Below are 27895 nucleotides of genomic sequence, written 5' to 3'. Positions count from 1 at the left end.
GGCAAGTGAGGCAGGCAGAGTGGGCTTCCTGGAGGAGGAGGACTAGAGATGGGCTGGAAGGAGGAGTGAGGCTGAGGTGGCTGAAGGGCCAGAGCGCGGAGCTGGAGGGGGTGGGGAAGGACCAGTTCTGGGACTCAGCAGGGGCCTGTGGAAGGTGGGGGCTGAGGTCTGGGCCTAGGGACTGGACCCAGGAGACCAGGCAGTGAGATGCACGAATTTCTAGACCCCAGGGGCAGTGGGGAGGGTCCTGTGGCTGCCGAGATGGAATGGAGGACGGAATCTGAGGTCCAGGGACTGGCTTCCTTGCTGTTTGTGGAGCCACCTTCTCTGGCAAAGCTGGGGCTGCTGGAGTAGAGAAGCAGCCTGGTGGGGCCTGGGCCTCCATGGGCTCCTTACAGTCAAGCCCCGCAGGGTCCTGCGCTGGTGTCTGTTGGAGGGGACAGGGCAAGTCTGGCTGCCAGCCCAGATGGGCTACAGTTCAGGGCACAGAGGAAGCCCAAGACCAGAATCCCAAGACCCCAGGGTCATTTTTAAGAAAACGGAGCAAGGCCAGAGGACTCTAGCGATTCTTCCAGCGGATAAAGGCAAGGGGACGATGGTTTGACACTTAGCATCCGCAGGCCCAGGTCCACCCCCAGCCCCCAGCTTGGCCGCTGCCTGTCCCTCAGTGGCCACCAGGGGGCAGCAGAGGGCACACTGGTCCTGGTGCTCCCAAGTCAGACGACAAAGCGGATGGCTGCGGGCAGGGAGGGGCCCCCTCTGCCTCTCTGTCCTCTCAGCACACCCCACGTCCCTGTTGGGGTCTCTCAAGACCTGCTTCTCTGAATCCCCGGCCCTGACCTGGGGCATCTGGTGATGCTCGGGCTTCCCTCTTCTATCACTTGTCCAGTTTGGTCCCACTTGATAGGTACCTCGCAGCGACACAACCAAGGATTGCCGCCCCCCACCCCCTCCCGATTTTCAAACATCCGTAGGAACCCACATTACCCGGCTTTTGCTGCCTTGCTCCTCCTGTCCCCCCACCCCAACTCTAGCTGCTGTAACAACCTGGATTTCCTGGAGGCCCGGGCCTGTGTGCAATGCACAGCTGCAGGCTGGCCCCCAGGCCATGTGTTTGGGGGTGTGTTTGCATGTGTCCACACTGTCCCTCCCTCGGTGTCTCTCCCACATGTAAACGACACATCTGTGGTTCCTCTTCTTTTGGAAGTGGTCAGATGGCAGATCTAGCCCCAAATCCTTCTTCCCATGGGGCTGTGACATCAGACTACAGCTGCTGAGATGAAGTGGGCAAGCAGTGGGTGGACAGCTCCAGGAGTGGGGCCTCCCGGGGCGGGGAGCTACCCCAGATGGGTGCCCGGCCCTAGCAGTGCAGCCACAGGTTTCCTGGCAGCGGAAGCTTTGCTATTCCACATCAGCTCCCTGGGCCTGCTCTTCTCTGCACTCCAGCCTGGTTGTTTCTGCACACGATTCAGAGAGGCGGGAGGGAGGGCAGCCCCCCCCCCGACGTCCAGCCTGCCCGTCTGCCACTCCAGGTGCAGCAGCGAGCGCTCCAGGGAGAGGAAGGAAGTCTGCAGGCTCGCAGGTGCGCGGAGCTGCCCGTGTGGCTGGCATTGGAGAGCAGCCGCCCGCAGTGGGGGTGCGGCACAGCTGTGCCTGGCAGCGGGGGAGGAGGCCCCCGGGGGGCACAGGCAGGACTTGGGAGCCTGAGAGAGGGCAGGAGCGGGCAGTGGCCATCTCCCTACAAAGCCCCTGGCCAGGAGTGGGCCCACCTGGGCCGAGGCGAAGGGCAGCGGCTCCACTTTTGATGGCTCCTTCCTCTGGCTTCCAGCCCCCAACCTGGCCCCACCTAGCCAGCCTGTCTAAAGGTCACTCCCCACGTGCACTCTGCCAATGAATGAGTCAAATCTCACTATCCACAGATGCTGTCACGCAGGACCCGAGCTGGTGTGACCAGCATTCCATTTAGTGGATGGAAAACTCTGTTAAAAGATGTTCAAAGCCTGAAATTATCACCACCCACTGCCTGCAGCCCCTGGCCTCAGGCCAGCACCCAGGGAACCAGACTTAGAGGGAGCAGGAGGCCCAAGGTCAAGGGCAGGGGCTGCCCCGCGATCTCTTTGTATCCTGGGGACCAGCTGGAATCATCTCCTTTCTCTCCTGTGCTGGTTTCCCCCACAAAGCTGGATGTGAGGGGGTCTCACACTGACACCTCAGTCCCCGTTCCTTGTCAGGGGGCTGCCCTGCCCTCACCCCAGGATTTCTTCCGGAAGACGTTGTGGACCATCCCAGTCCACACCAAGGAGCATCTGCTCCTCTGGCTTGGTGGCTTCCCCGCCCACACCTCGTGTGCCCCGACCCTGTCCCCTCAGCCTGTTTGCTGTTCTCGGCTGGGGGCAGGGGGGAGAGTCGCCCCCGGGCAGTGTCTGGCTCACCAGGAGCTCACCATTTTGCAGATGGACTTGGCCTCCTCAGAGAACTTCTGTGAGTACACCTCCTCCGTCTCCAGGACCCGGCGGTCCACCTCCTCCCTCTTCACCTTCTCCTTGCGGCCACGGAATGGCGACTGGCCCTCGATCATCTCGTAGATGAGGCAGCCCAGACCCCAGTAGTCGGGGCTCAGGCCATACCTCTGGTTGTTCAGGACCTCTGGAGCTGGGGGCAAAGGAGGGGAGCGAGGAGAGGTGAGAGACAGCTGGCGGCAGGACAGAGCCTGGGCATATGGGGTCAGGGCTGCGACTCACTCCAGCCAGGCCTCAGGCGTCCTGCTCCCAGGAGTGACAGCGTTGCTTACAGAAGACCTGGAGCTTCATGGCTGGGACACTCTTCCCTCTGCTGGCGCCTGCTTTTTAACTGCCATAAATACCACCTCCTCCAGGAAGCCTGCCCTGATTGCTCTCCTCTGTGTTCTGGAAGGACTCTGACTGGCTTCATAACTCTGACCACAGTGGATGGAAACTGCCTGTTCCCTTTCTGTCTCCCCCACTAGAATATGAGCTGCCTTACTCACTGCTGTGTCTCCAGTAACAGGTATGACACCTGGCACATGGCAGGTGCTGCACATATATTCATATCAATGAATGAAGGCATGTCCACCCAAATTAAAGATGATTTTAAATTTATCTGGAATTCAAACAGCTGTTCACTATGGCTTTCCTACTACTTTGATAAAATGAATTATAGATTCACCATAGAAGTACAAAAAAGAGTTCCATGTCATCAGGTAGGCCACATACATTCAGAGGCAAAAGCATCCACACATGTGCCAGTATGCACACAACAGAGTCCATGCAAAAGGATGCATGCAACACTCTGTGCAAGAGGGGACGGACACAGATGCCCAGGGAGATGCACACAAAGATGATAGATCCATCTATCATCTCTCTATCTGTCATCCATTTATCTATCTATCCATCCACCCATCCATTCATCATCCATTTATCATCTATCATCTATCATCTATCTATACTCATCATCTGTCTATCAACCATCTATCTGTGTATCTACCTATGTACCCATGTGTCTATCTATCATCTGTCCATCCATCCATCCATCCATCCATCTATCCATCCATCCTCAATCATCTATCTATATTCATCATCTGTCTATCAACCATCTATCTGTGTATCTGTGTACCCATGTATCTATCATCCGTCCATCCATCCATCCATCCATCCATTAGCATTCACATGGGTATATACACACTAATGTACAGACACACACCCCACGTTTCCCAAATGTTGCAATCTGAAAAGGACCCTCTAGCACCAGAGACAAAAGAAAGACAAGCCTGGCAGAGGGCAACAACATCCTTGGCCCTCAGAGCTTTCTGGAGCCTCCAGCTTCCTGGGGTGAGTGGGCGCACGTGTGTGAGGTGTGCAGGAGGAAGCCCAGGGGATGTCCCTAATGGGCAGGAGGATTCCAGGGGACTGGATGTAGCTCCAGGTCTCTCCCCTGCAGCCCCCAGGACAATGGTCTCTGCATAGCCTCAGGGGAGGTAGGGCAGGGAGCCCAAGGCTTGCTTCTCCTTAGGATCATGCTTGGTGACACAGTAGGCAGTGCACTCCTCTCCTTTCTGGGCCCTTCCTAATGGCTTCCCTCCTCTCAGGGGTCTCCCTGAAAGGCTGTCTGCCCACTCACCCGACCCCTACTTCACCTCCCTGCAAGGAGCACTGTGTGCCAGCTCTGGCCACTGACCCCAAGAGTGGCTTGGCTTTGAGACGCAGGTGGGGCTGGGGGTGGGGTTGCAGAGTGCTCAGTTTAGTCCAGTCGCACCCCGGGGCCCCAACCCTCCCCCACCCTGGCTAAGACCTCCCACTTCCCACTGTGACTCCACTTCTGATGTGAGTGGCAGAAAGAGGCCAGGGGCTCCGAGGGGTGGGCTCGGGGAGGGGCTGTACTGCTCTCACCCATGTAGCCGACGGTGCCCACGCGGCCGCGGATCAGGTCTCCCTCAGGGATCTTCACGGCCAGACCCAGGTCCGAGATCCTAATGTGGCCTGAGGGGGGAAAGCAGAGTCAGTGGGTTCCTGTGACAGCAGTGTGGACATTTGGCCCACCCTGGGCAGGGCCACAGACTTGCCACATGTCCCTGGGCAAGACATGTGGGCTCTTGCATTTTCTTCTGTCCCATGAAGACTGGGATCCCAATCTGCCCTCTCAGGGTGACCACAGACCCTTGAGAGAGTCCAGGTATCAGAGAACGTGGGTAAATCATTGCTTTTTAGGAGAAAAACATAAAGATGCAAAAGGATGCCTGGATTTGGCTGGATGATGGCTGACCTGCCTCATAAAATGCCCCGATGAGCTTCTTGGAAGGCCGAGGTCACAAAGCTTAAAACGCCTTGGCCTGATTCCGGGATTGCTCCATGGGAAAAATGTGAGATTCTCCTGACATTTTCCAACGATTTGCTTAAGGGGAAAAATTATAAAGTAATTTGGGAAGCAACTCCCTGTCCTGCCCTGTTGGTCTTTGGAGGTTGTTAAATTTCTCCCTTTGGAGAAACAAGAAGGGAAGGCGTCCAGGCCCTGCGGAGACTGGGAGACGGAAGTGGAGCTCCCCGTCCAGGACGGACCCCCAAAGGCCGAGGAGACACTGCGCTGAGCTGCGCCTCGGCGTCGTCTCCCTGGCGGCCCACCCAGGGGGTCACGGCCATATCTGACCCTGCAGGAAGGAATACTGCCCTCTTCCCTGCTGTGGACGCCAGGGCCCCACAGCATGGACCTCAGCAAGGCCCAGTGCCAGGGACCCCCACCAGGCCGGAGCTGTGTGGATGCCCCCGGCTCAGCAGCCCCTGACAAAGGCAGGAACCGGGGAAGAAAGCATGCAGATTCCAGCTGTTGGGCCACAGACCAGTGGTGGGCACGGTTCTGAGACCAGCAGGGAACCCCAGTGGGCACTGGGCTCATCCGAGAGGGGTGGAAGGCCCTACGCTCTGCCTGCTCCTCCACATGGCAGCATCACACCAAAACCTCTCTCCGGGTCACCAACGCCCTGCCTCCCTTCCTCCCTCCCTCTGCCTGGGGCTGCCTGGTGTCCGGGATGTGCTGCAGGGAGACCCAGTTCCTGGTCTCAGCTCCCCGCTGATACTGCTGAGTGACCTTGGTGGGTTGGCTCTTCTGAGCCTCAATCTTGTCGCCTGTAAAATGGGCACAGGGATGCCGGCCCTGTCCCTCTGTGGAGAGGGAAGATCTAGTCAGAGAAAAGATGTGAAAGCTGTTTCCCAGGTGTGAGAGGCTAAACAGATGTGAGGGGTTACTGTGGTTGTTCTTGTCATCCATGTGCGTACACACACACACACACACACACACACACGAGAAAATAACAATGGTGATGCACCAGTAACAATGCCTAACAGTTATAGCTGGCTATAGTTGACAGAACAATTTCCCCTCAAGCTATCTTGTCAGAACCGCACCACCACCCTCCACCCTCTGAGGGATGCACAGCAGGACCCACTGTTTCCATTTCATAAACAAGGAAGATGAGCTCCAGAGAAGTTGCATGCGAGTTAAGTATTTGCCCAGTATCTCTGAAATTCTGGACTCCTCATTCAGTGCTCTGTCTCTCTCTTGACTGAGCCACACTGCTTCTCCACGAAGTAGGAGAGTTATCCATGCCCACTCCCTTCCCCCGGTACCCAGGATTGAGGAGCAGGAGTGGGTCCTCCCCCTACTTGCCCACTGCCCTCCCGTGGGCCCAGGGCCAGTGCTTCTGAGAGTCTCTGCTGGGAGGCTCCCTTATGGGTTGCGATGCTCGCCTCAGCCATAAAGCAGGAAAAGGGTCTTCCGGGCCACTCCCCGACTTACCGTAATCGTCTAGCAGGATATTTTCGGGTTTCAAATCTCTGAAAGGGAAAGATCATGAGCGTGTGAGTGTGGGTATTCCAGGCAGCAAGGGCCTAATGACATCTGGGTTGACCCCTTTGAGCCAACCAGGCCTGAGAGTTTCCTTCCCACCTCTTGGCTCAGGCTGTCTGGTCTCTCTCTGGGTCAAGACAATCTTGGGCTAATTTCTCTCCTTCTAGTAATTTAAAGCAAATGCTGCTGTTTGCCACAGGCATCTTCCCAACTCTGGAGAGTGACTGAGAAGAAGGTTAGGCAACGGTCAGTCCTGGCACCTGTCCACACGCTGACAGCCCCTGGGGCTGAGAATACTTCTGTTGGTGTGGTGTCAGACCCCTCCAGGGCTGGGAAGACCCTGAGGTCTCAGGATGCCCTGGGATGCCATGAAGGCAGAGCAGGGCCTGGGAATCAAGAAAGGGAAACTATTGAGAACAAGGCAGCAGCTGTGGAAGTGGGCAGAGAATTGGAGGGGAGAGGATGGCAACCACCAGGAGAAAGAACCCTTTGGGATGGAGCCCCCAGGAGCCTGGCTGGCTCCCCAATCCAGCTGAGCTACAGCCTGGGAGAAAGCACAGCCAGAAGGCACAGCTGTAGGTGCAGCCACCTCCTCCTGTCCCTGTCTCTCCTCTCTTTGATGACATGATCGTGCTCATAAGAAAGGGAACTTCTCCACTCCCAGTAGGGGAGAGAGGCAGCAGAAGTGTCTGGTTTTACTAGTAAAAGGTCTTCTCCTCATGTAAAAGAACAGCCAGTAGCATAGTGTGTGCAACTCAGTTAAGCCATTGGGCAAACAATACACAGCATCTGGATCGAGAATCTGATTCTCAACAACCGGCTTTGTGTATTTAACTGATGCAGCTGTCCTCCTGGGGAGTGGTTAACGTACCCAAACCCAGTGGGGCAACCTCACAAAGTGATAATTAGCGTTTGTATGTAGTTTTTTATTACAAAATACCTTTGTTGCTGTTGTTATTTAATTTGCATTCTTTCGATGTGTTAACAATTCCAAATAAGGGCAGGAGCCATCGTCTCAATAAAGCAGTGGCCACCAGGTTGGCAAGACAGCTGGCTAGTGGGCGTGGGCCAGAACCCAAACCCCCGGAGAGGCGATGGCAAGCGGCTGGGGCCAGAGAGGCCCGGTGGCTCTCTTCCTCCCTGGGAGAGGAGCTGGACTTGGAGGGCTGCCTTTTTTTTTTTTTAAGTGAAAGGCAATCGAGTGTCAGATTCTTTTTTCAACCCGCAGGGAAATTTTTCTATCTTCTTACTCGAATGAAAACAAAACACAAGCACAAATGGGGAGATGGTATGGAGGGAAGGGAATGTCCTCAAGACCATTCCTTCTTGTTTTCAAAACCTTTTTGGGCTCCCAAGACAATCTCCGAGAACTTCACGGCAAAGGTCTCCAAATTGGGGGTGGGGAGGGGGGTGCCCGGTGGTCTGCAGGGACGGTCCAGGGAGTCTCTATGTGCTGGCTGCCGGTTTCAAGTATATTCATTTCTGGATCCTTAACCATGATGCCCTGTCTGGCATTGTTTGGGATCTCCCCTCCCACCTGCCCTTTCTCAGTAGCTCTTCTCCTACGAGACAGAGAAAAGCAGGCTCCTCCCTGCTCCTGTATATTAGTACGGCGCCCTGCTCCAGGGTGTCAAAGCCCCCGGGTCCCGTCTAGAACTGGGATCTACTAATAATAATTATAATAGCAACTCAACAGAAGAAATTATTTTAACACTTAGAGCCTTCTGGTCAAAGGAAAAAAATTTTAAATCTTTAAATATATATATATATATATATATAAATCTTTAAATATATATTTATATTTCATATAGTTCAGAGCTGAATGCTGATCAATGAAAGAGTTTTAGGCAAAAAATATATTACCTGTGGGGAGGAGGGAAGTAGAGAAGAAAATGAGAGGAAATTCCTCACCATTAGAGAGTTTTCATGCATTTTTTAGATGGATGATGGTGGAAAGAAATTTGCTACGGCAATTAGATTCCACTTGGTACCTTTAAAAATGTGGTGTAACTGTTCTGTTTCAAAATATCAATCTTAGCCACTGTTTAAACATAGGATGGACTATTTCAGATGTCCACTTAAAATGTTTAAAGGCATTTAATCTGAGGGCACGCAGATTTTCAAAATTCTTTGCAGAGGGCTGTGAGAAAGGTTTGAAGGCCATTGCTCCCAGAATCTAGACACCTGGTCCTAGAAAGCTGGATGGTGTGGGACAGACTGAGTCCATTCTGATGTCTGCTGCGGTCGCGGTCCTACTAAAGTCTTCCTGGGCCTGGTTCCAGATCATGGCCACCAGGCTCCATGGAGTTTCCCCAGGCGCTGGGTTGGAGGGGACCAGGGGCCATGACCCATCCTCATCAATTTGAGGGAGCATGACTTCACACACTTGGCCTCCCTAAGCAGCCCGCCTCACTCGGTTCCACTCGGTGGGAGTCTGTTCAACTCAAGCACCTTCACTCACAAGGATGATGACCAGGCTGGAGTCCCAGGGTGGGATGACTGCAGATCCAGCGTGTGGCAGGGCTGGATTACCCCACTGACCTGGATGGGAGAAGGGGGCAGCCACCCGCTCACCTGTAGATGGTGTTCTCACGGTGCAGGTCTTCCAGGCCGCACAGGATCTCCGCCGCATAGAACAAGGCTCGCTCCTCCTCGAAGCCGGGGTTCCCCATGTTGTAGATGTGGAACTTCAGGTCGCCCCCATTCATGATGGTCAGAACCAAGCACAGAGCGTCCTTGGTCTCGTAGGCATAGGCCAGGTTGACCTGTGAGCAGAGACAGCACCACTATGAGGTTCTGCGGCTGACCCCCACTTCTGCTCTTCCTCCTCAGGGTCCTCGAAGCTGCGAGGAGGGCTGGGGTGGAGAGCTGCAGCAGCTTCACGCCACCCCCCTGCACCCAGATGGCCCCACGGTGCCCCTGCCCACTGCCCCTCTTGGCTGATGAAGGACTCACCCCTTCCAGTTCCGTGGTTCCAGGGGAGGAGGCAAGAGGGGAGGGGCAGGCTGGGAGCCTGCCCTCTCAGGGATCTGGACAGGATGTGCTTTTATACCACAAAAGCGTGTGTGTGCATCAGGTGGCTACAACTGCGTGTTGCCTTGTTGACTGGTCAAGAAAAGTGGGGCCTGGATGCCCTTGGGGCTGGGGGCTCATTACTACAGGGACGGTGGGGCTTCGTGAAATGGAACACAGCTTGGCAAAGACTGTCTCCTCTTGCAGGCAAGACATGCCTGGTCAAAGGGACCATCAACAGAGAGGATCTAGTCCCTGCTGGTGGAGACCAGCTTCCTGAGGTGCCGTGGGCAGAGGCCGTGGGTTGGCAGGAGGGGGCAGGGCAGGGTCTCAGGCAAATTACACTGGCTGGTACTTGTCCTTCTCCACTTAGGGAGCTGGTACAAATGAAATATGGCCACCATGGACCAGACTGGGGAGAGGCTGGGCCATAAAACTTGGATGCAAATGTCAGGAACGACAGGAGTTATTTCTGCGGAAAGGAGACAGAACGGCAGCCAAGGGTGAGAGAGCTCTGGGGACTATGCCCCGGTGCCAACCACGGCTGCCGCCCCTCCCCCCCCCACACCTGCCCAGGTGACTGCTGAGGAAGGGCTCCAGGAGGGGCACTGTGGGAACTCCCTGCCAGGGGCACTGGGTGGGGCACAGCCGAGGAAGGTCCAGGCCCTTGAAGACGTGCCACCGGGGTTTGTCACACACACGGCACTCTTCCCTGAGTAGGTCCCACCATCACCAACCCTGACAAGAGCCAGCACTGCCCCTTCCTTTAGTGACAAGAGCTCCACGGGCAGTATCAAGGCAGTGACAGGCGGTCCCTATTCAAGGGGGCTGGCAGCACAGAGGAAGGTTCTGGACTCAGAGACCTGGGGCCAAAATGATGGCTGGTGTTAGCCTTGTCCACTGCCTCCCACACAGCACCACTGCACTGCCCACCCTTTCACCCCCGATGGGGCTGGCAGCTGGGGGCATCCTGGGATGAGACCCAGAGACACACACTTCTGTCCCCTCTGAGTGTCACCTTATAAAACCCCCTCCTCTCCGGAGAATGACGAAAGCACTAGGCTGACGGCATCTCTGCTCTCACAGCTGGTGGAAGTTTAATTGGAGAGACCTTCCTGGAGAGCCATCTGGGAACAGCTACCAAATGGAAAGGCACACACCCTCTGACGCAGCAATTCCTCCACCAGCATACACCCTACAGATGCACAAAGAACTGTGCCAAAGGGATGGTCAAGGATGGACATGGCAGCCTTGTCTGCAGTGGCTTAAGAACCAGAAACAATCTATCCGTGGGGATCAGTTGCACAGGTTATGATTTATCTCTTCCCTGTATTTCAGGGGAATGGAGCACAGCGTAAAAGAGAGGTACAGCTATAGGTCTGGATGTAGAAAAAGATCTACAATTTAAGGGGAAAAACATTGCAACATAAGATTTGTAGTAAGATCCCATTGGCTAAAAATAATAAAGCCTGCACATGAATCAAACAAGTTGGAATGGTTACGCAAAGAGGGAGGCTTTTATTTTTATTTTGTACCTATCTGTGCTGGTTGAATTTTTACCTGTGCATGCTATTTTTCATAATAACCAGTGGCAGAGACATTTCGAGTGGACCAAATATCCACATTTCCCAGCCTTCCTGCAGCTGGCTTGTCCCTTGCAGTCACTAGTTCTGGCCAGTGGACCGAGGGCAGAAGTGAGGAGCGTCATTGCAGCCGAGGCCGTGAAATTCCTGTGCACACCCCCCAGCACTCACTCTCCAGACTCCTGATGGGGTCGCTCTAAGGCGGAGGGGGCGGCCCCAGCTGACTGGACTCCATGTGAGCGACAGAACAGCCTTGGTTGTTTCCAGCTACTGGGAGCTGGGGAATAATTTGTTACTGCGGCAGATCCTAGCCTAGACGGAGTAACAAATGGACACAAACAAGAGGGCTCTCTAGGACACTGACACCAAGGTCTCACCGTGACGAAACCAGCCCACAGGGGGCTGTGGGAACAAAGCACCAGGGTGGGCCCAGGGTGGGTTTGTTTGTCCAGCAAAGAGTTAACAGAAGCCTTGGTCTCACAGACAGAGGGAGCCAGGCTGGCTCCAGTGACAGGACAAAGTCAGCCACAAGTGACCATGAGGTGCCTTGTGATGGAGGGAGCATCTGGCTGCCTTTCTGCAGCCTCCTCCTCTCACTGTGTTCCACTCCCTGGAGGATGAGGACCTGCCACACTGGAGGACCACCCCCTTCCCAAGGGATGAAGTCCCAGTCACCAGAAGGGTGGCCTGTCCTGGGCCCTGGACACTCACCACAAACCGACTGTTGACCTTCTCGAGGATCTGCTTCTCGTTGAGTGCCATGGACTCGCCTTTCCTCTTTTTGATCCTCTTCTTCTCCAAGCGCTTGCAGGCGTACATTTTACCTGTGGCCCGAACCTGGCAGGCGCAGACCTGAAGTGCGAGAGAGAAGCCATGCACGTGAAGGAAAGCTTGCCCGATGCTCCTGCAAGGCCAGGATGCTGACTCTCCGGGGTTGGGAACAGACGGGGCCAGAGCCTGGCCTCGTGGGCGCCCCCAGCCACAGGACCCGATGATGCCTGGCCTCGGACCCACGCTGCCCCAGACCCTGCCCTCAAGATCTGGCTTCAGTGTCACTTGGCCCTCCCTTCTCCTCCCTTAGATGAATCCCAGCCCTTGAAGGTGCAGAATCAGCCATTTACACCGATGTTTAGATGTTTGGCTGAGGCCTAAAGTACCGTCCCTCTCCCAGAGGTAACTAGATTTCCTCTGTCCCAAACTTCCAACCAGATGCAGCCACTGACACCTGGGGACTTTCAAGCATCAGTTGCTGAAAGGAGAGGCTTGTTTTACAGGGCAGTGATGGGAGAACTCTAATTTTATAATTCAGAGGAATGGGAACCAGGGCATTTGGGTCTGATCTTAGTTCAGCCCCTCATCGGCTGTGTGACCCTGGCTGGGTCACCTAACCATTCTGAACCTCAGCTTTCCTCATCTCTAAAACGGGAATAACAAGGCTTGCCTCACATATTGGGAAGATCAGATAAAGGATTACAGTGTGTATTAACAGCTTCATCCGGCCAAGTCACTTAGGCCCCTCATGCCCTCACTTCTCCCAAACACAACCGAGATGCCCAGTTCTCCTCTCCAGACTCGAACCCTGCCCGAGGCTGCCTCCAAGAGCACCCCTATCTTACCTGCCCTGCCCCAGACAGCGAGGGCCGCTCCACACCCTCTGTTCCCACCTTAGACACATCTGACCTTCCCAAAGGCTCTGTGCCTCACCCTCCCTCTCCACCAGGGGGTGCACGACTGAGCCCTTCACTGGGGATCCCTGCTTAGAACACCTTAGGCGAATCCAGAAGGGACAGAAAAGGTGACCAGAGGACAGGAACTTTCCATTGAAAAAGTGGATGTTCACTCACCTCCCCAAAGCCCCCTTTTCCTAGCACTCGGTACTGCCTGAAAGTGTTTTTGGTTACCGGTTGCCTGGAAAAAAACCAAGAATCCAACATTGGTCTCATGATGTTAGTAAGCAGAATCCATAAGAAACAGACAACGGCAGCATTGAAAGCAGCCAGTGCGACGCACAATTCCATGCCCTCCAATCCAGGCCCTGGAGAGCCCTAGGAATCATGGCTGCAGACTGGACCCTCAAGGACTTGCTCTGGGGCCGGCGTTCAAATCCCGGCCCTCCAGCCCTCAGCGCCCTGCAGCTGGGAGCAGTCCTTGCTCACTCGGAGGGAAGAGCAGATGATTTGAAACATGTGCACCGAAGCTGCCTCACCACCCTTTCGGTGTGGTTCCCCTCTCTCCCAAATGCAAATCGTGTGGCTAAAGTCAGAAGAAAGCCGTGTCCCTGCAGGGAGAGGGGAGGGGCCAGGAGCCATGGAGGTCCCGTGTCCCACAGAGGCCATGGAGGAGACTGAAGCCCTCCCCACACCTGCACAGCTCGGCTTGCACCTCCTGTCCCCACCTCCTGCCCCCAGGAGCCCGGGGCTATTCCTTTCTGCAGACACACTCCTACAGTGCCGGCAGAGCCCCAAGAAGACCGGCGTCCCCAAGGGTCAAAGGCTACTGTCTCCAAGTCGAGCCTCAGCGATCTTTCACCATCAGTTCCCAGCCTTTCTACCACTGAGGGCCCCTTGGTTATATTTCCCCCATAGCCCCAGGACATTAGAAGACCCTGTTGGCCAAAAGCGGCATTTATGAAGTAATCATCGATTTGTGTCTCTCAACTCCCCATTTTAGTTAGCCAAAGCCATTTAGAGTGTCTAATCAGACAGAATCTCTGATCATGAGGCAAGGATGGGGCTTCTCGGAGTAAATAAACGAACAGTCATTGAGTTGCAGTGAACGACTCCATGTCGCAGAAAGCGTGTGCCTTATCATCGCTGGCCTGTGTGATTAAGAATGATCAGCTTTTTTCCCCCTTTTTTCAGCTTTACTGAGGTGTAATTGACACACAGTGTACATTTGATGTTTTGATATATGTATACACTGCAAAATGATCACCAATCAAGCTAATTAACATTCTATCACCTCACATAGTCACCCCTCCCTCCCTCCCTCCTTTCCTTTCTTGCTTTCTCTCTGATGAGAACACTGAGGATCTGCCCTCTGAGCAAATCTCAAGTATATAATACGCGACTGTTAACTATCGTCACCACGCTGTTCGTGAGATCCCCAGAACTTATTCATCTTGCGTAACTGAAACCTCGTACCCTTGACCAGCATCTCCCATTTCCCATTCCCTCCCCACCCCTGGCAACCACTATTCTACCCTCTGCTTCTGTGAGTCTGCCTATTTTAGATTCCACATACAAGTGAGGTCATGCAGCATTTGTCTTTCTGTGTCTGGCTTATTTCACTTTGCATCATGTCCTCCAGGTTCATCCATGTTGCACAAATGGCAGGATTTCCTTCTTTTTTAAGGCTGAATAATATTCCATTGTATATATGTACCACATTTTCACTCTCATGTTCATTGCAGCATAATTCAAAATAGCCAAGATATGGAAACCTAAGTGTCTCTCAATCAGTTAATGGATAAAGAACGATCAGCTTTTATCTTGTTAAAATTGGCTCTTGGATCTCCAGGACTATTTCTGAGCATCCCCCAACCATACCCTAAGAGTCTCAACCAGGGCAGAGATTGAAGCGAGACTGAATTAGCCCAAAGAACTGAGTCAGCTCGAGAAAGACCAGTGAGCCTCTGGTCACCCGGGAGCTTTTCAAGGAATATCCGTGGAAACTCTTCTTGCTGCGGGGTCCTGAAGAGGATTTGGGTTTCACTGGAAGTCACGTCTTTGGCACCACACTGATCTCTTAGGACAGCCCCGAGAACCCCAGGGCACTCCCTGGCACGCCTGTCTGGATCCCATGCTGTGTCTCGCTCTCTCTTTCTTTAGGAAGCGGGGCCCAGTCCCCATGGGTGGCCCAGAGCTGCCCCTCTGCAGGACTCTTATCGCCACATCTCTTTCTTCTGTACACGAGCGGCCCGGGCCGTAGAGAAATCTGCCATGTGCCGGCACCCGCCGTGCGGCCCTGGGAAGCGTTTCCTGCAGCTGCCCTTGAAACCACATGAAGGCGTCGGGCCTAACAGTTTACGATACATGGAGAACAAACAGTTGCTCGACATTACCGCAGAACTCCTCTGCTAGGGGAAATGAGTGTAATACAATTTCCAAGGAATTTCTTGGTTAACCTTGGGAGGGAAAAAATCCCTTTAATATTTCAACAGTACAGCAGTACCAGGCCATGATCTTGTTAGCAAAAAAAAAGGTGGGGGAAGGAGGGGCACTGTCAGTCATTTACGGCATTTCTAGGCCAAGGTCCTGCCCTACTGGCTTCAACAACTTAATGACCTCAAAAGGGCATAACTTCTATGCAGTTACACATGGATTTAAAAAGTCCACCTCTCCATTTCATGTATTTGGTACAGACAAGTAAAACGAAAGCCAGTGGCCACAGCTAAAGGGTTCTATTGAAACAGGAGTGCCGGGTGGACTTAGGGTGAAGGACTTGAGGGAGGGACCTGGGGTTCAGGTTGCAGCCTTGCCAGGCCCTTGCTGTGTGACTCAGGGCCAACCCATCAACCTCTCTGAGCCTTGCATCATCAGTAAAATGGAGATATTGAAAGGTATTTGCATGCAAAGACTCTTTGGAAGCTTCTGTGTGAGAGTCAGATGTCATTATCAGAACTCTAGGAATAAAGGACCCGACGCCCCAGGGGTCTCTATGGTAACACTCCCCACTGCTCAAAGTACCTTGCACATGGACTAATGGAATCCTCAAACCAGCCTCAGGAAGTGAGACTATTACAGTCCCCACTGGGCAGATGAGAGGCTTAGGCTTCGAGAGGAGAAATGAGCTGCTCAAGGTCATGGAGGGTAAGTGGCGGGGCTGGAACTGGAGTCCAGGGAGCCTGCTGCAGAGCCCACGTTCAACGCCCTGACCCCACCCTGCCACCCAGCGGAGGTGGCACAGATCGGGGTCATGTGTTACACAGCCCAGGGCTCCAGGACGGGGGTGAGGCCTGATGAATACATCCCCTGTCTGTCCTGGGATCATGAGAACCAGGACCGACCCTTGGCCTTGGCAGCTGCTCCCTCCAGTATCAGACATCTGAGGATGACAACCATGATGACGCTGATGATCTCGGTGACAACCACACAACTGACTTCCTGGGGCCCAATGGCTGAGCTCTGCTAAGCACTGGCCTTGTCTAGGCACGAGCTATGCTTATCTCTTCTCGTCCTCACCCCAAGCCCACAAAGGCAGGCACTATCATTACCCCCATGTCACAGATAAGGAAACGGAGGTGTGGAGAGGTGAGCCACCCTATCCAGGGCCCTCTGGAGGAGGCGGTAGGGCCAGACTCAGAAGCAGGCCGTGGCACCAGGGCGTCAGCAGGACGTTTGGGCTAAGCCATACATGCATGTGCGAGGTCGCCAGCGGCGGTCAGTGCGCCAACAGAGAAGGCCATCCACTGCTGCCATCCCCGCCAGTCAGGGTGGAGAGAGGTGTCCCCCCAGTGGTTGCAGAGCAGGGGGTTTTCCTCTGCGCCTCCTGAAGTGGGCGGGGGAGGCAGTGAATGAGGCTTTCAGGGGGTGCCTGCCCTGCAGCTTCCTCAGCATCTGCAGGGGACTCGGTCTGCGAGGGTGTTGATACACCTGCAGGAGCAGCATGGCTCCTTGCTCTCCACCCACAGGGTGCCCAGATGGCCGTGAGTGCCAGGCCTCCAGGGCAGGGGGACCCTGCACTGTGGAAGGGGATGCCCCCGCCTCATCTACCAGCTTAGCCCAGCATGGATTTAATGCAGGAATTGCCCTGTCATGCAAATCCTGGAACGTCGTGCTGGGCGGAGCACTGCTCTGGGGGGAGCACTGCTCTGGGGGTCCTGGGCCAGGGTCTCCCCTTGGCTGCACTGCAGGCTTGCTGCGGGATGAAGCAAGCCACGTCCTCTCTGTGGCTCTCCTTCCTCATCAGTCACATGGAGGCTACATCTGCTCGGCCCAGTCACCACCGTGCATGTGAGAGCACTTTGCAGCAAACAAGGCAGCAAATAGAGTACGAAAAGACACTCAGTCTCACCCATTAGTAGAGATGAAAAGATAGACAAGAAACCCCGCTGCTCATGTGCCAGACAGGAAAACACGAGAAAGGTGTTGATGAAGCTGAGGGGAAGTGGGCACTGGGGCACTGGCAGGACTGGAGACTGGGGAGCTGTTTGCGAGGGCAAGTTAGCAGTTCCTCAAAGTTTAAAATTGGGGCTTTTTGACCCCAAGATTCCTCTGCTAGGAATTTCTATGGAGGTGCTTGCAAAAGTCCGTAAAGATAAATGTACAAAGCTCTTCATTACTTAGGGAAGGATACACACAAAATTGAGAGCAACCTCCATGTCCGTCAATAGGGGACTGGGTTAAATAAGGCAGATGCAACTCATTCAAAGAATATGGCAGCTCTCTATTTGCTGGCAGAGTAAGAATTCCCAAGCAGTGAACCAAAAAAGTAAGAACAAGATGCTGTGCATATGTGTACATGAGTGGGTGATTGTGTGTGTGTACCCTTTAATAAGCAGAGAGCATTTCTAGAAGAACACACAAGAACTTAACAGGAGGAGGATGGTTAATTTTATTTGAACTGTGGCCTCATGGAGGTAACTGATTTTCATGTGACTTCTCAGGTAAAAAACCTGTACACGCCACCCCCCCCCCACACACACATTGGCACACACTCATGCGTGGGCTGTGCCAGGGGAGTGCTCACCTTTCCAACCACTTCCACTGGAGAAAGCGATCAAAATACATGCTGTCCAGATATTCGTGGAAGGGCTCTCCCCGCAGGTAGTCATGGACAGACCTAGCTCAGAGGGAACAAACAGGAACATTTTACAACCTCGATCTCGAAGCAGATGGGCAGAGACATATCCAGCGGGTTAACGCCTGGCCTCATTCATTTCCAGACTTTGGAAATGTAAACACACAGGGCAGACGAAACATGAGGGGCCAGAGGCCCCGTCATTCCACAAAGCCTGTTGGAGATTGACCGTCTCAACCCACCAGTCAATATTTATCGAGTACCTGCCACGGGCATTGCTCTGGGCTCCGGGGTACAGCAGGGAGCATGCAGTCGGCCTTGTGACGCGGCCACAAATAACGAACATTAAATAAATGACCCCAGGGACATGTTTCACGAATGAGGGTTAAGTAAGGTCCCTGGGAGGGCATCAAGGAGATCTCTCTGAAGAAGGGACAGGAGTTGAGATGAGAACAGTCAGACTCAACCACATGCAGGGGAGGGGCTGGGACTCAGAGATGATGGGTGGCAGGGAGCAGAGTAGGGATGAGACCCCTGAGGGTCCAGGCTCTGGACTTGGTCTGGAACCAGTGAAGTCCCTGGGAGACTTTCATCCCCGCAGCAGAGTTTACTGGTCACTCGCTGTGGTCACCCTCAAGGGCTCTGCACCTGGCTGCAGGCAGGGGTGGGCTTCTTCCCTTTGACGAGTGACACTGCTGACCCATCTAGCCCAGGCACTTGGGGCCTGGGGGAGGGAGGGGACATGCAGAGTGCGGGCATGTTGGAGGCTGTGCCCTGCCAAACCTGGAAACAGGGGCTGGAGTGGGGGGTCATGATGGCCACTCCTTGAGGGTCAGGGTGACAGTCCAGGAACCTCACCCGCTGTCAGATCTGACCCTCAGCCAGCTCCAGGTTTGTTTCTGCTCAAAGAGGTCTCTCCCTGGCACCTAACACAGGGCTGGGCCCCAAGTTGGCCCCGCCCCAAATGTCCATTCTTATCTTCGCGCTCCCAGTGCACGGGGTAGGGGTGCGGGTGGGGGTGGAGGGCTGGTTGCCTTGTCTTCCCGGCCTGGCAGTAAGCTCCATGAAAGCCGGGACTGGGTTCCTGCTCACTATGGTATCCCCCAGCACCTAGCATAGTGCTAAGCATACAGCAGGCACCCAATTAATGCCTGTGGTGCAAAGGCTGAACAAGGGCACACAAAGAGCTCCCAGACTCATCCAGCTGTGCGGGGTGATCTGGCGCTCCGGATGGCTCTTGGCGTGCATGTATGTGCGCGTGCATGTATGTGCGCGTGCATGTGTTGGCTTACAGGGAGCGGTACGTGTGTGGGCACATGGACGTGTGTATGTTACGCCTTCATAGCATGTGTGTGCACAGGATGGGCGGGGGCTTAATTGGTGCACAGCTGGCACCACATCCACCGATTGTCTCATGTTCCATTAGGGTCACTGTACGGCCTGCAGACAAGGTGACAGGGTGAGGCCGAGAAGGCAACCTGAGCCCCCCTCCTGTAGTAGCACTACTCGGCTCTGGTTGGGGGCAGCACTGGGGATTGGGGGGCCTGGGAAGAATTTCCCAACCACCCAGAGTGGGTTGCATTTTTGCACATTCCTCTGTCTCAACAGCCTGGAGAGTCGCTTGTTTTCAACACTCTTTGAAGCAGATGTTTTCCCTGGACTTGGCAGCCTGGTATCTTTTTCCCTCATAAGAAGTATACGAACAGCTGGGTGGCTTGGCTGGGGCCTGGGCCACTGAAGACCTGCCCCCGGTGCCCAGCGCTCCAGGTGGAGGCTAGAGGCTGCCCTGTCCAGGCGGCTGCGGGGCCTGATGCCCGGCCGGGGAGGGAGGGAGGCCAGGCGGGGCGGAGCACTTACTGCACACAGGCAGAAAAGACTTCTTTGCAGGGCCTCTGAAGGAGCTTCTCCTCCGTCTGGGAGACCAGGTCCTGGCCAACTTGGGCGATGAAAACTGAGGACTGGAGGAGGAAGAGAATATGCAGCATCAGTGGGAGGAGGAGCAGGGCGGCCAGGGCTGCCCACAGGCACTGGGCACACAGCGGCCCTGCCCCGGCCTGTGGTGGGCGGCCGCCTCCCCGTCCCGCCCACTCCTGGGCCTGGGCCACGTGCAGTGTTCGGTGGTGCAGGGAGGTGGCTGGACTGGAAGGGGTTGAACAAGCCCAGACTTAGGGTCCGATTTCCGGCTCTGCCACTTTCAGTTTGTGTGACCTCATGAAGGTCACACGGCTCCTCTGAGCCTCGCTGCCCGCATCTGCAGAACATCAAGAAAGATGTCCCCGTGTCCTGGGCTTGTGGTCAGAACTGAATGAGACGTGCAAGTGCTCAAGTATAAGGAGCTGTGTGATGCAGCCCAGTGCATCCGCGAGCCCTCTCTGAGCTTGCCCTTATCCCCTCTGGGCCTGTCTCGTCAGAGGGCAGACGCAGGACGCACACCTGCCCAGCCTCGAGGTCACGTGGGAAAGGGTCTGGAATGGGCAAGGGGCAAGTGAACAGGACAACACAGCGAAGGGAGGGGAGCTCAGTGGCTCTGTGGGTACAGCTTTGGCGTCGACAGAGCTAGGTTCGAACCCCAGATCTGCTACTTGTCACTGGGGGACCTTGGTCTCAACTGCTCAGCCTCAGTTATCAGGAATAATAGTTTTTCCAAGAATGAATCAATGAAACCTTTAGGCCAGGCCTCTGGCCCAGATCCTGGCATGTAGCAGAAAGCGTGCAATAAACATCACCACTGTCATTTCGTTCTCCTTCTAGGTTAAGCTGCCTGGCCCTAATATTTCAAGTTTGCAAGGACAGTTCCGAGAATTTCTGTGTCCTACCCAGGAGCAGCAGCCACCTCTGGGGAGGCGCCGGGACAGCCAGAAGGCAGCCCGCCCACGCCCACACCAGTCCCCTTCCTCCCACCAGTCACCCTCTGCCAGCTGTTCACTCACCAGCTGGGCCACGAGGTGGGTTTTTAATAAATTACAGGGATAATTGAGAAAATTGCCGGGAGTGGGTTCAGAAAGACAGGGCGTAAACACATCTTTCTTCCCAAAAGACTGAAATCTGAAAGGCTTGCTTTCTCTTCCCAGCTATTGAAATGTGACCATGGGGCTGATTACTCTGCTAAGCCCCAAGGAGTGGTGTCTGGGGAGGAGGGAGTTGTTTCTGGGGGTGGAAGGGGAGCCCACAGCAGCAGCCTGGCATGGCCTAGTGAATGAAATCGGGGGCTCATTTTCTATTCCCCACCGTTCAGAATGCCCACATTCCTTCCTTCCTCCCTTCTTTCTTTCTCTCCTTTCTCAGGAAGGCCCTGCCCTCTCTGCCGGCCTTCCTGTGCCCATGGGGGTGGAGGGGCTCCCTCCTGAACTGGGCCTGAGAGGCTCCCAGCCCCTGGATGGGGGAGGCCCCAAGCGTGGGGGGAGCCACTGTGATGGTAAATGCCGCCTGCTCACGCAAGTGCAGGCAAAGCCAGTTACACTGAACAGCACACTTGTTTGCTATGGCCAATTCTGGGTGGTGGTGGCTCCCCTCCCCGTTCCATCCCACTCTGTCCTCCCCACACTAAAAATATGATGAATGAGACTGCAGAAGGACACCCCACACAGCACTAGCTTCTGGAGCAACTGAAGCTTCTTTCACAGAAAAGATGCTCAAGGTTGCGGAAGGATCCCCGAGCTCTGGTCCAGCCTCGGCCCTTGGTCATTTTGTGCCTCCATCTCCTCCTCTGTAACAGGAAGGAGCTGTTCCAGAGATGCGCCACAGGTCCTTTGAGATTTGGGAATTGACAATTGTAGGTTTTTTGCTTCTAAGACTTGGGGAACTTTCTTGGAAATTCTGGCAACCGAGTCTCTTGGGGATCAGTGACTACAGGCTACTTCAGAGCAATCAAATACTAAAACAAACCCCGAGGCCGTGGGCAAATTTGCCCCAGAAAGAGAGCTGACGGCTCGGGCAACCTTGGTTTGCAGGGCCCAGGGCCTGGCTCAGAACTGGTGCCCCCTGAATATTTGTTAATGAGTGAGATGATACAATGTGTTGTGCCAGGATATGACCTTGAACCTGGGGTGACTCAGCAAAGACCAAACAGAGATGGGTCTCTGTTTGAGTGGGTGGGCATGGGGAGAAACAGAACCATTTCTTGGACCTCAGAAGAGGCTCCTGAGTTGCCCACCTGTATGCATTCAGATGTACCACCACTTCATCATCAGATTTCACCCAGGGAGGACCCACCCTTACCACAGTAGGCGCAGCCCGGTGCTGGGCACATTATGAGGGGAGGGGGAGTGTTAAAAGGTGAAGCCAGCGTGGTCCTTGACCTCAAAGCACTTTTTCTCCAGTAGGACATAAATGAAATAAGGTGATATCCTAACAGAAAAGTTCTTCTGCCTCTTTTGGCTGTATGCAGTGGTGTATAAAATGAGCTGGTTGGAACTCAATGGCTTTCAAACCCTTTTTCAAAACCTTTTCTCCTCCTCCAAATGAAATTTATCTGTAGACCCAACATTTAAAACCAATAGAAATAATATAATGGGTAGCAATGGTTTATTTATATTATAGACCCACTCTGGTCAGGAACTGTGTGAAATAGGTTACATGCATTATTTCATTTAATCTTCTTTATGGCTCTGTGAGGTAGATACTATTATGATGCTCATTTTGCAGATGAGGAAACTGAGGTTCAGAAAGGTTAAGTCATTTGTGCAAGGTCACATAGTCAATAAGTGGCAGAGAGGGTATTTGAACCCAGGATGGGGGGGTCTAGAGTGAGCCTGGTTGGAGGTGTTAGAGTATCTAGGCCACCTGTGCTCCTCTCACCCGCCCCATCTCCCAGGAGGCCCCTGAGGTGTGACTTTAGCCCTCAGGCTGACCAGGGCACCCGTGAGGCCCTGTAGCAGAAGCAGGCAGAACTTACACGGAAGATGACGCAGCTCAGGGCAACGAGCCGCTGGGCTCAGAGAAGGGGGAGATCATTGCAGGGTGGGGTCATCTGGGAAAGTTTTCACAGAGGATGAGGTCAGAGGCAAAGCAGAATTTGGCCTCAGACCTCCCCCCTCATGGGCCCTCCCACCTGCAAGCGAGGACAGCCAACTGGGCTCCCTTTGCGGCCACACTCCACTTCCTCCTAAGCCGATGGGAGGGGCCTTCCAGGGTCTAGGAGGGACCCAGCTGTGCATGAAGTCACACCACTCTCAGTCTTCGGGGGTTGGCTGGCGGGAGGGCTCTGGGGACGCTGCCCACAATCCAAGCCCTAACGGGAGTTAATGAGCGGCTAATAATGCGTTTGGTTTAACCACCATGGGTTTAAACTCAGCCTTTGGCTCAACATGAAGAGATTAAGCGATTCCAACCAAACCCCTTTCAAGTGACTCCAGGGAGTGACACCTTTGCCAATAAAAAGGGAATAAGAAGCTGTTGGCCAGTTTAAGTTGGGAACTGAAACCCAAACCTGCCAGGAGGCTGAGACCAGCAGCTACTCAAAGGGGCACTTCAGTGGGACATTTGCTACTTGCATCACTGGAACCAGAGGGTTCCCCTCCAGTGCAGAGAAGCAATTTTAAAGAGAGACTCAGTACGAAGGCTCTCCCTAGCCTGCACGCAAGGTCTGCTGATCACGTAAGACAAAGGGCCCCAGATGCTCAGAGGGCTCTGAGGTCCCAGCAACCACAGCCCCTGCAATTCAGCCCCTGCAACTTGAGGCAGGAGAATTCCATACTGTGTCAGATCTCTTTTCAGTCAGCTAATCCCTTGTGGTCCCAGGGGGCCTGTGAGATGGGCTGGGGAAGGGAGGCCAGGTGGGCTCTGGACAGGAACGTCGTCCTCACTGCACCGAGGGTGCAGGATCGCCAGGCGAGCTATGGTTGGGCAGCGCTGTGGCTCTTTCCTGCAGGGACTGTCCCTGCGGGATGAAGCTGCGGGTCAGAGTGGGGAGGAAGGATGGGCACCATCCTCTTCCGTGTCAAAGATGTCTCCCTGATTTCTCATCAAACAGAAAAGGCCCCAGGGCCCTTCGATATTTACAGGGCTGAAAGCAGCCAGGAGAAGGGGTCTTGGTGGAAGTCTCTGGTAAAATTCTCCCCATCCCAGGTCAGCAGTACTTTGAAGTGACACTTGATTTCTTTGGTCACCCAACAGTCTCCTCAAGTAGTTCCAGCCTGCAGGCCTTGACTTTAACAAGTAACAGTGTGAATTCAGTCACCAAGGTTCCTTTGAAATGTGTGGAATTAGCTCTTGGTGGTACAGCTCCCGAGGCCTTGAGGAAGGGCTGGGAACAGGGTTTCTCTGCTGGAGACTCCACCACAAACGCCTGGCCTCCTGGTGGTCTTGGGCAGCTGAAGCTAACCAGCTGGCCAACCTCATTGTGACTGGTCTGCCCAGCCCTGCCAGAATGACAGTCAGGATGACCCCCAGCTTTCCTTAGGGAGGGCTCCATGGCCAGCTCCTGGGACAGCTTAAGACAGCAAGACAAGCCTTGGGGACATGGCTACAAACGCCCGGGGTGGCTGACCAGAGAGCTCTCCCACTCTGGCGTGATGAGAAAGGACTTGGCTTCCTTGAGGAGCTGTAGGCTGCAGGGCCGCCTGTCCTCCCTGAAGGCACGCCCGGAGCAAGAGAATCTGCACCTGCTTCCCTCTGTGGCCAGGGCTTCTCCCCATTTCTCCCCTCCACCCCCCGAGGCTGGGGGTTGGGGACAGAGGTGGCATTAAAGCTTGGCTGTGCTTTCTCTCCTCTCTGTGAGTCTGTGCCTCCGGGTAAAAGCCCCCTTCACCCGGAGGGGAAAGAACCTGATCCACCCACCCCTGTGGAATGAGAAATTGACCTTGACTCCATCTCCCGTGTCGGAGGAACTTGGGGCCGCCCTCGGATGGGGCCAGGCTGCCAGCAGTTCCAGCTGGTAGGACAGACTCAGCACGTGCATGTTGGGCTGTAAGCCCCCCTTGGAGTCTCTCTGAGTACTTGCCCCTTCCGACCTCCTTCCCCCTATGGCCCAGACTCCCTCTCTGCTCTTCATAACACTTATGCCACAGGTTCTGGGGATCCAGGCAGCTCCTGCTGTCTGTGTTAACCACCGTAATGCACCTGTCAGGGCAGCACAAGATGGAGGCTGCAGAGGCGTTTTCCTGGGCACCAAGTGCACTGAGAAGGGCCCTTCAGGCTGCTTTGAGCATAAGCAGGCAGGACCCTGAAATGGATGAAGGGACCCCAGGAGCTTTGCACCTTCACTCCTCTCTAAGCCCCTCTCCTCCCTTTGGTCCCCATTCCCTGTTAAGTTCTCAGAGCCCTCATGCTGCCTCCGCTGCCCGTGACCCTAAACTTCGACAGGTGGCCTAGGCCAGACCTGTCATCCTCTGCTGCATCAAAATCTCTACAACATTCAGGCATGGCATTGATGACCAGTAACGATTCAGTGCACTGGAGGCCTCGGGATTTTAGCTGGGGGGGGCAGACTGGTTCGATAGAAGAGCTAAGGACTTGTCCTGAAGCTGTTTGTGTAGCGATGGATTTAGAGTGACCATGTGCTTGGTTTGGGGTGACTTGTGGGCTAATGCGATTGCCTACAGGAAGGTAAAACCGCCTTAGCGCCCCTTGGTGCTGCACCAAGGCTTCGCCCCTCTCAGGTCATAACTGCAGCTTCACAAGGGCCTTCTGTGGTTAGCACAAAGCAGGACAGTCCGGGGTATTTCAGGCACTGAGCAGGAGGAGAGGGAGGGATGGTGGTGGGGAAGGCACGGGCCAGGCCTGGGCATGAAGCCACCCCATGGGAGCTTTACTCAGCCCTCAATCCAGGAAGCATGTGCTGATCACCTACCACACCCAAGGCTCTGTCTCCCCCGGATGTTCCAATGCCCACCCTCAGTGACTTTGCAGCAGAGGGACTGAAGCCCCAGGGCAGGCTGACTGCCCAACCCCAGCTCTGTCAAGGCCAGCCTAGCAGTCATCCACAAGGTGGCGCTGTTGAGCCCCCACACTGCTGTGCTTCACTGCGCAGACACCCCACAGGTGGACCAGCCTCCCGGACCTTCAAGAGTAGGCAGGCCAGATGGCCCACCTGAAATAATTACCAAGTGATTCATCTCAGACCTGAGGAGTGCGGCCTTGGTAGTAACAGTTGAGGGAAACAATGCGAGATCAGTTTGGGAGGGAGCCCTGGAGAGGGAAGATGAGAGCTGGACTTGAGGGAGAGGCTGGATTTACACAGGTGGAGGGGACTGCTGGGGCAAAGGCCTGGAGGCTGGAGGAAGCAGGGAGCAGTAGGGGGATGCTGCTCAGAGGGAGGAGGACTCATCTAGATAACGTTAATCAGCAGGAACAGCTGACAGGGCGTGCTGCTACCTCGTGTGAGGCTGGTTCTCTCCTGGGGCAGCCACTGACTGCTGAATCATCAGTCTTAGGGATGGCATTGTGAGGGCAGCTGCCATCGGCTGCCCTGGCGGCTGCACCTGCTCTCCCTGGGCACTGCTGTCTCCCTCTGCACCGTGATGACTGGCAGGAGGAAAGGACTTCATTTCCTGCATCAGAGAAACTCCTCATGTCTGAGGACCTTTTTCCCGAAGATTCTCCAGGCTTCAAAGTCTCATTTCAAGATGTCAGAGTGGAAATGGGAACAGTTGTGTGTGGCTTGTGTCCTTGGAGGCACCCAGGGATGGAGCATGACTGAGGGGGCCATGAAAGGCTCTTCAGAACCACCCCCTACACCTCCTCAGCAGTCATCAATAATCCTGAAGTGAGCGCTCCTGGTGTCTACTCTCGCAGCCTTCTGGAAACACATGCCCTATACTTGTTCAGAGATTCAGGACCTGAGATGGAGCAGGAGAAGATCACGGAGGGCTCTCCTGGGAAGACCCCACCCGGTTTAGCTGATTCAACCCACTCATGGCAGAGGTGGGGGGACTTAGAGAAGGAACCCCTCCAAGGTCACACTGCTGGCCCATGGTGGAGCCAGGATCAACACTCAGAGGGGCTCCACGGCAGGCCTCAGAGGGGGAGTGGACCTGAGCTGCATGGACTCTAAACCCGGGGTCCTGAGCCAGCTCTAGGGCAAGGATAGAGCTTCAGCCTCAAAACCAACTTGTCCCCGTTTCACAGACGAGAGCACACACACAGCAATCTTAGCCCTGGTATCTCTCCCATCCACCCCCTCCTCTCCATCCCCACCTCACTACCCTCGTTTCAAGAATTCTCTTCTCTGGCTGAACTATTCAGTAGGCCCCTCACAGGTCTCTATTACCACTTGCTCTAGCACTTGACACAACGGCCCCCAAGGGAGTTTTTCTGCACCACACAGCATTGATGGTCCCCACTGCCAAAGGACAAAGTCCAATGCCTTCTTGGACCTGGCCCCAAGTGCCCTCCTGACCCACATCCCAGTCCTGCCCTCTGCTTGCCAGTGGCTTGTGTCCTTGGAGGCACCCAGGGATGGAGCATGACTGAGGGGGCCATGAAAGGCTCCCACTCCACACTCAGCCTTCCAGTCGCTGCTGCGCCTTTGCTTGTTTCCCTGGAAGGAGCCAGACCCATCTCATCACGGCACATCCAAATCCCACCCAGTCTTCAGGACCCGCTTCCAGCACAACCTCATCCAAGATGATCCTCTGAGCAGGAGGACCTTCCACCCGATCCCACCTCCCTGGGACAACTGTCATCACCATCACTACTGCCATTTCTTAAGCACTTACCATCAACTGGGTCTTGGAAGCTTGACATGGGTTATCTTTTTTAATCCTCTCAAGGTAGGTTTTATTATGATTATCTCCATTTTACAGATGCAGAAATAGGCTCAGAGAAGTTAAGTAACTTTCCCAAGGTCACACAGAGCATGAGATGGAGGACAGAGTCAAACCCAGGCAGTCTGGTCAGAGAGCATTATCCCTAAGCACATCATGTCTTCCAAGGACGCCATAGTCCTTCTTGGATAGCGTGAGGAGGATGTGACTGTGGCCTTGAAGAGCAAGCCCTCCTTGGAGGCCCATGGGGGCTGGATAACAAGGTGCGGTGGGCTCTGCATGTTTTAGCAAATGCTATTTATATTGCACTGTCCTACGTACCCCGTACCCCACACACATGCAAGCGCATGCACACACACACACAGGCTAATGGCCGACATGTGCTTCGCTTCAACATCTGAAAACATCCCACCAAGGAGCTCATGCTCATTAGCAGTGGTTCCATCAGTGCACAAGAGGTCAGCCCAGGAGAGCGTCCGCTCTATCTCCAGACGCAAG

At 54.6% G+C, this 27895-nt stretch overlaps 1 protein-coding gene across 3 annotated transcripts in view; it reads right to left on the bottom strand.

Annotated features, from left to right (window-relative positions):
- GRK5 (G protein-coupled receptor kinase 5) overlaps positions 1-27895 on the bottom strand; it is a 224409-nt gene that overhangs the window by 10656 nt on the left and 185858 nt on the right. For 2 of the 3 annotated variants that reach the window (XM_058544109.1, XM_058544108.1), the window contains exons 5-12: positions 19551-19651; positions 17643-17735; positions 12797-12860; positions 11664-11804; positions 8932-9122; positions 6307-6344; positions 4407-4496; positions 2444-2652 (exon numbers count right to left, since the gene is read on the bottom strand). In XM_058544109.1, coding sequence (XP_058400092.1) covers positions 2444-2652; positions 4407-4496; positions 6307-6344; positions 8932-9122; positions 11664-11804; positions 12797-12860; positions 17643-17735; positions 19551-19651 — 927 coding nt within the window. Of the gene's footprint in view, positions 1-2443; positions 2653-4406; positions 4497-6306; positions 6345-8931; positions 9123-11663; positions 11805-12796; positions 12861-17642; positions 17740-19550; positions 19652-27895 lie in introns of those variants that run through there. The other variant, XM_058544110.1, reaches the window with a different exon arrangement.

The sequence above is a fragment of the Diceros bicornis genome, chromosome 6, assembly GCF_020826845.1.
Source record: "Diceros bicornis minor isolate mBicDic1 chromosome 6, mDicBic1.mat.cur, whole genome shotgun sequence".
NCBI classification, from domain to species: domain Eukaryota; kingdom Metazoa; phylum Chordata; class Mammalia; order Perissodactyla; family Rhinocerotidae; genus Diceros; species Diceros bicornis.
Note: the sequence above shows the minus strand (reverse complement) of the source record. Positions and strands in the feature narration are given on the sequence as shown.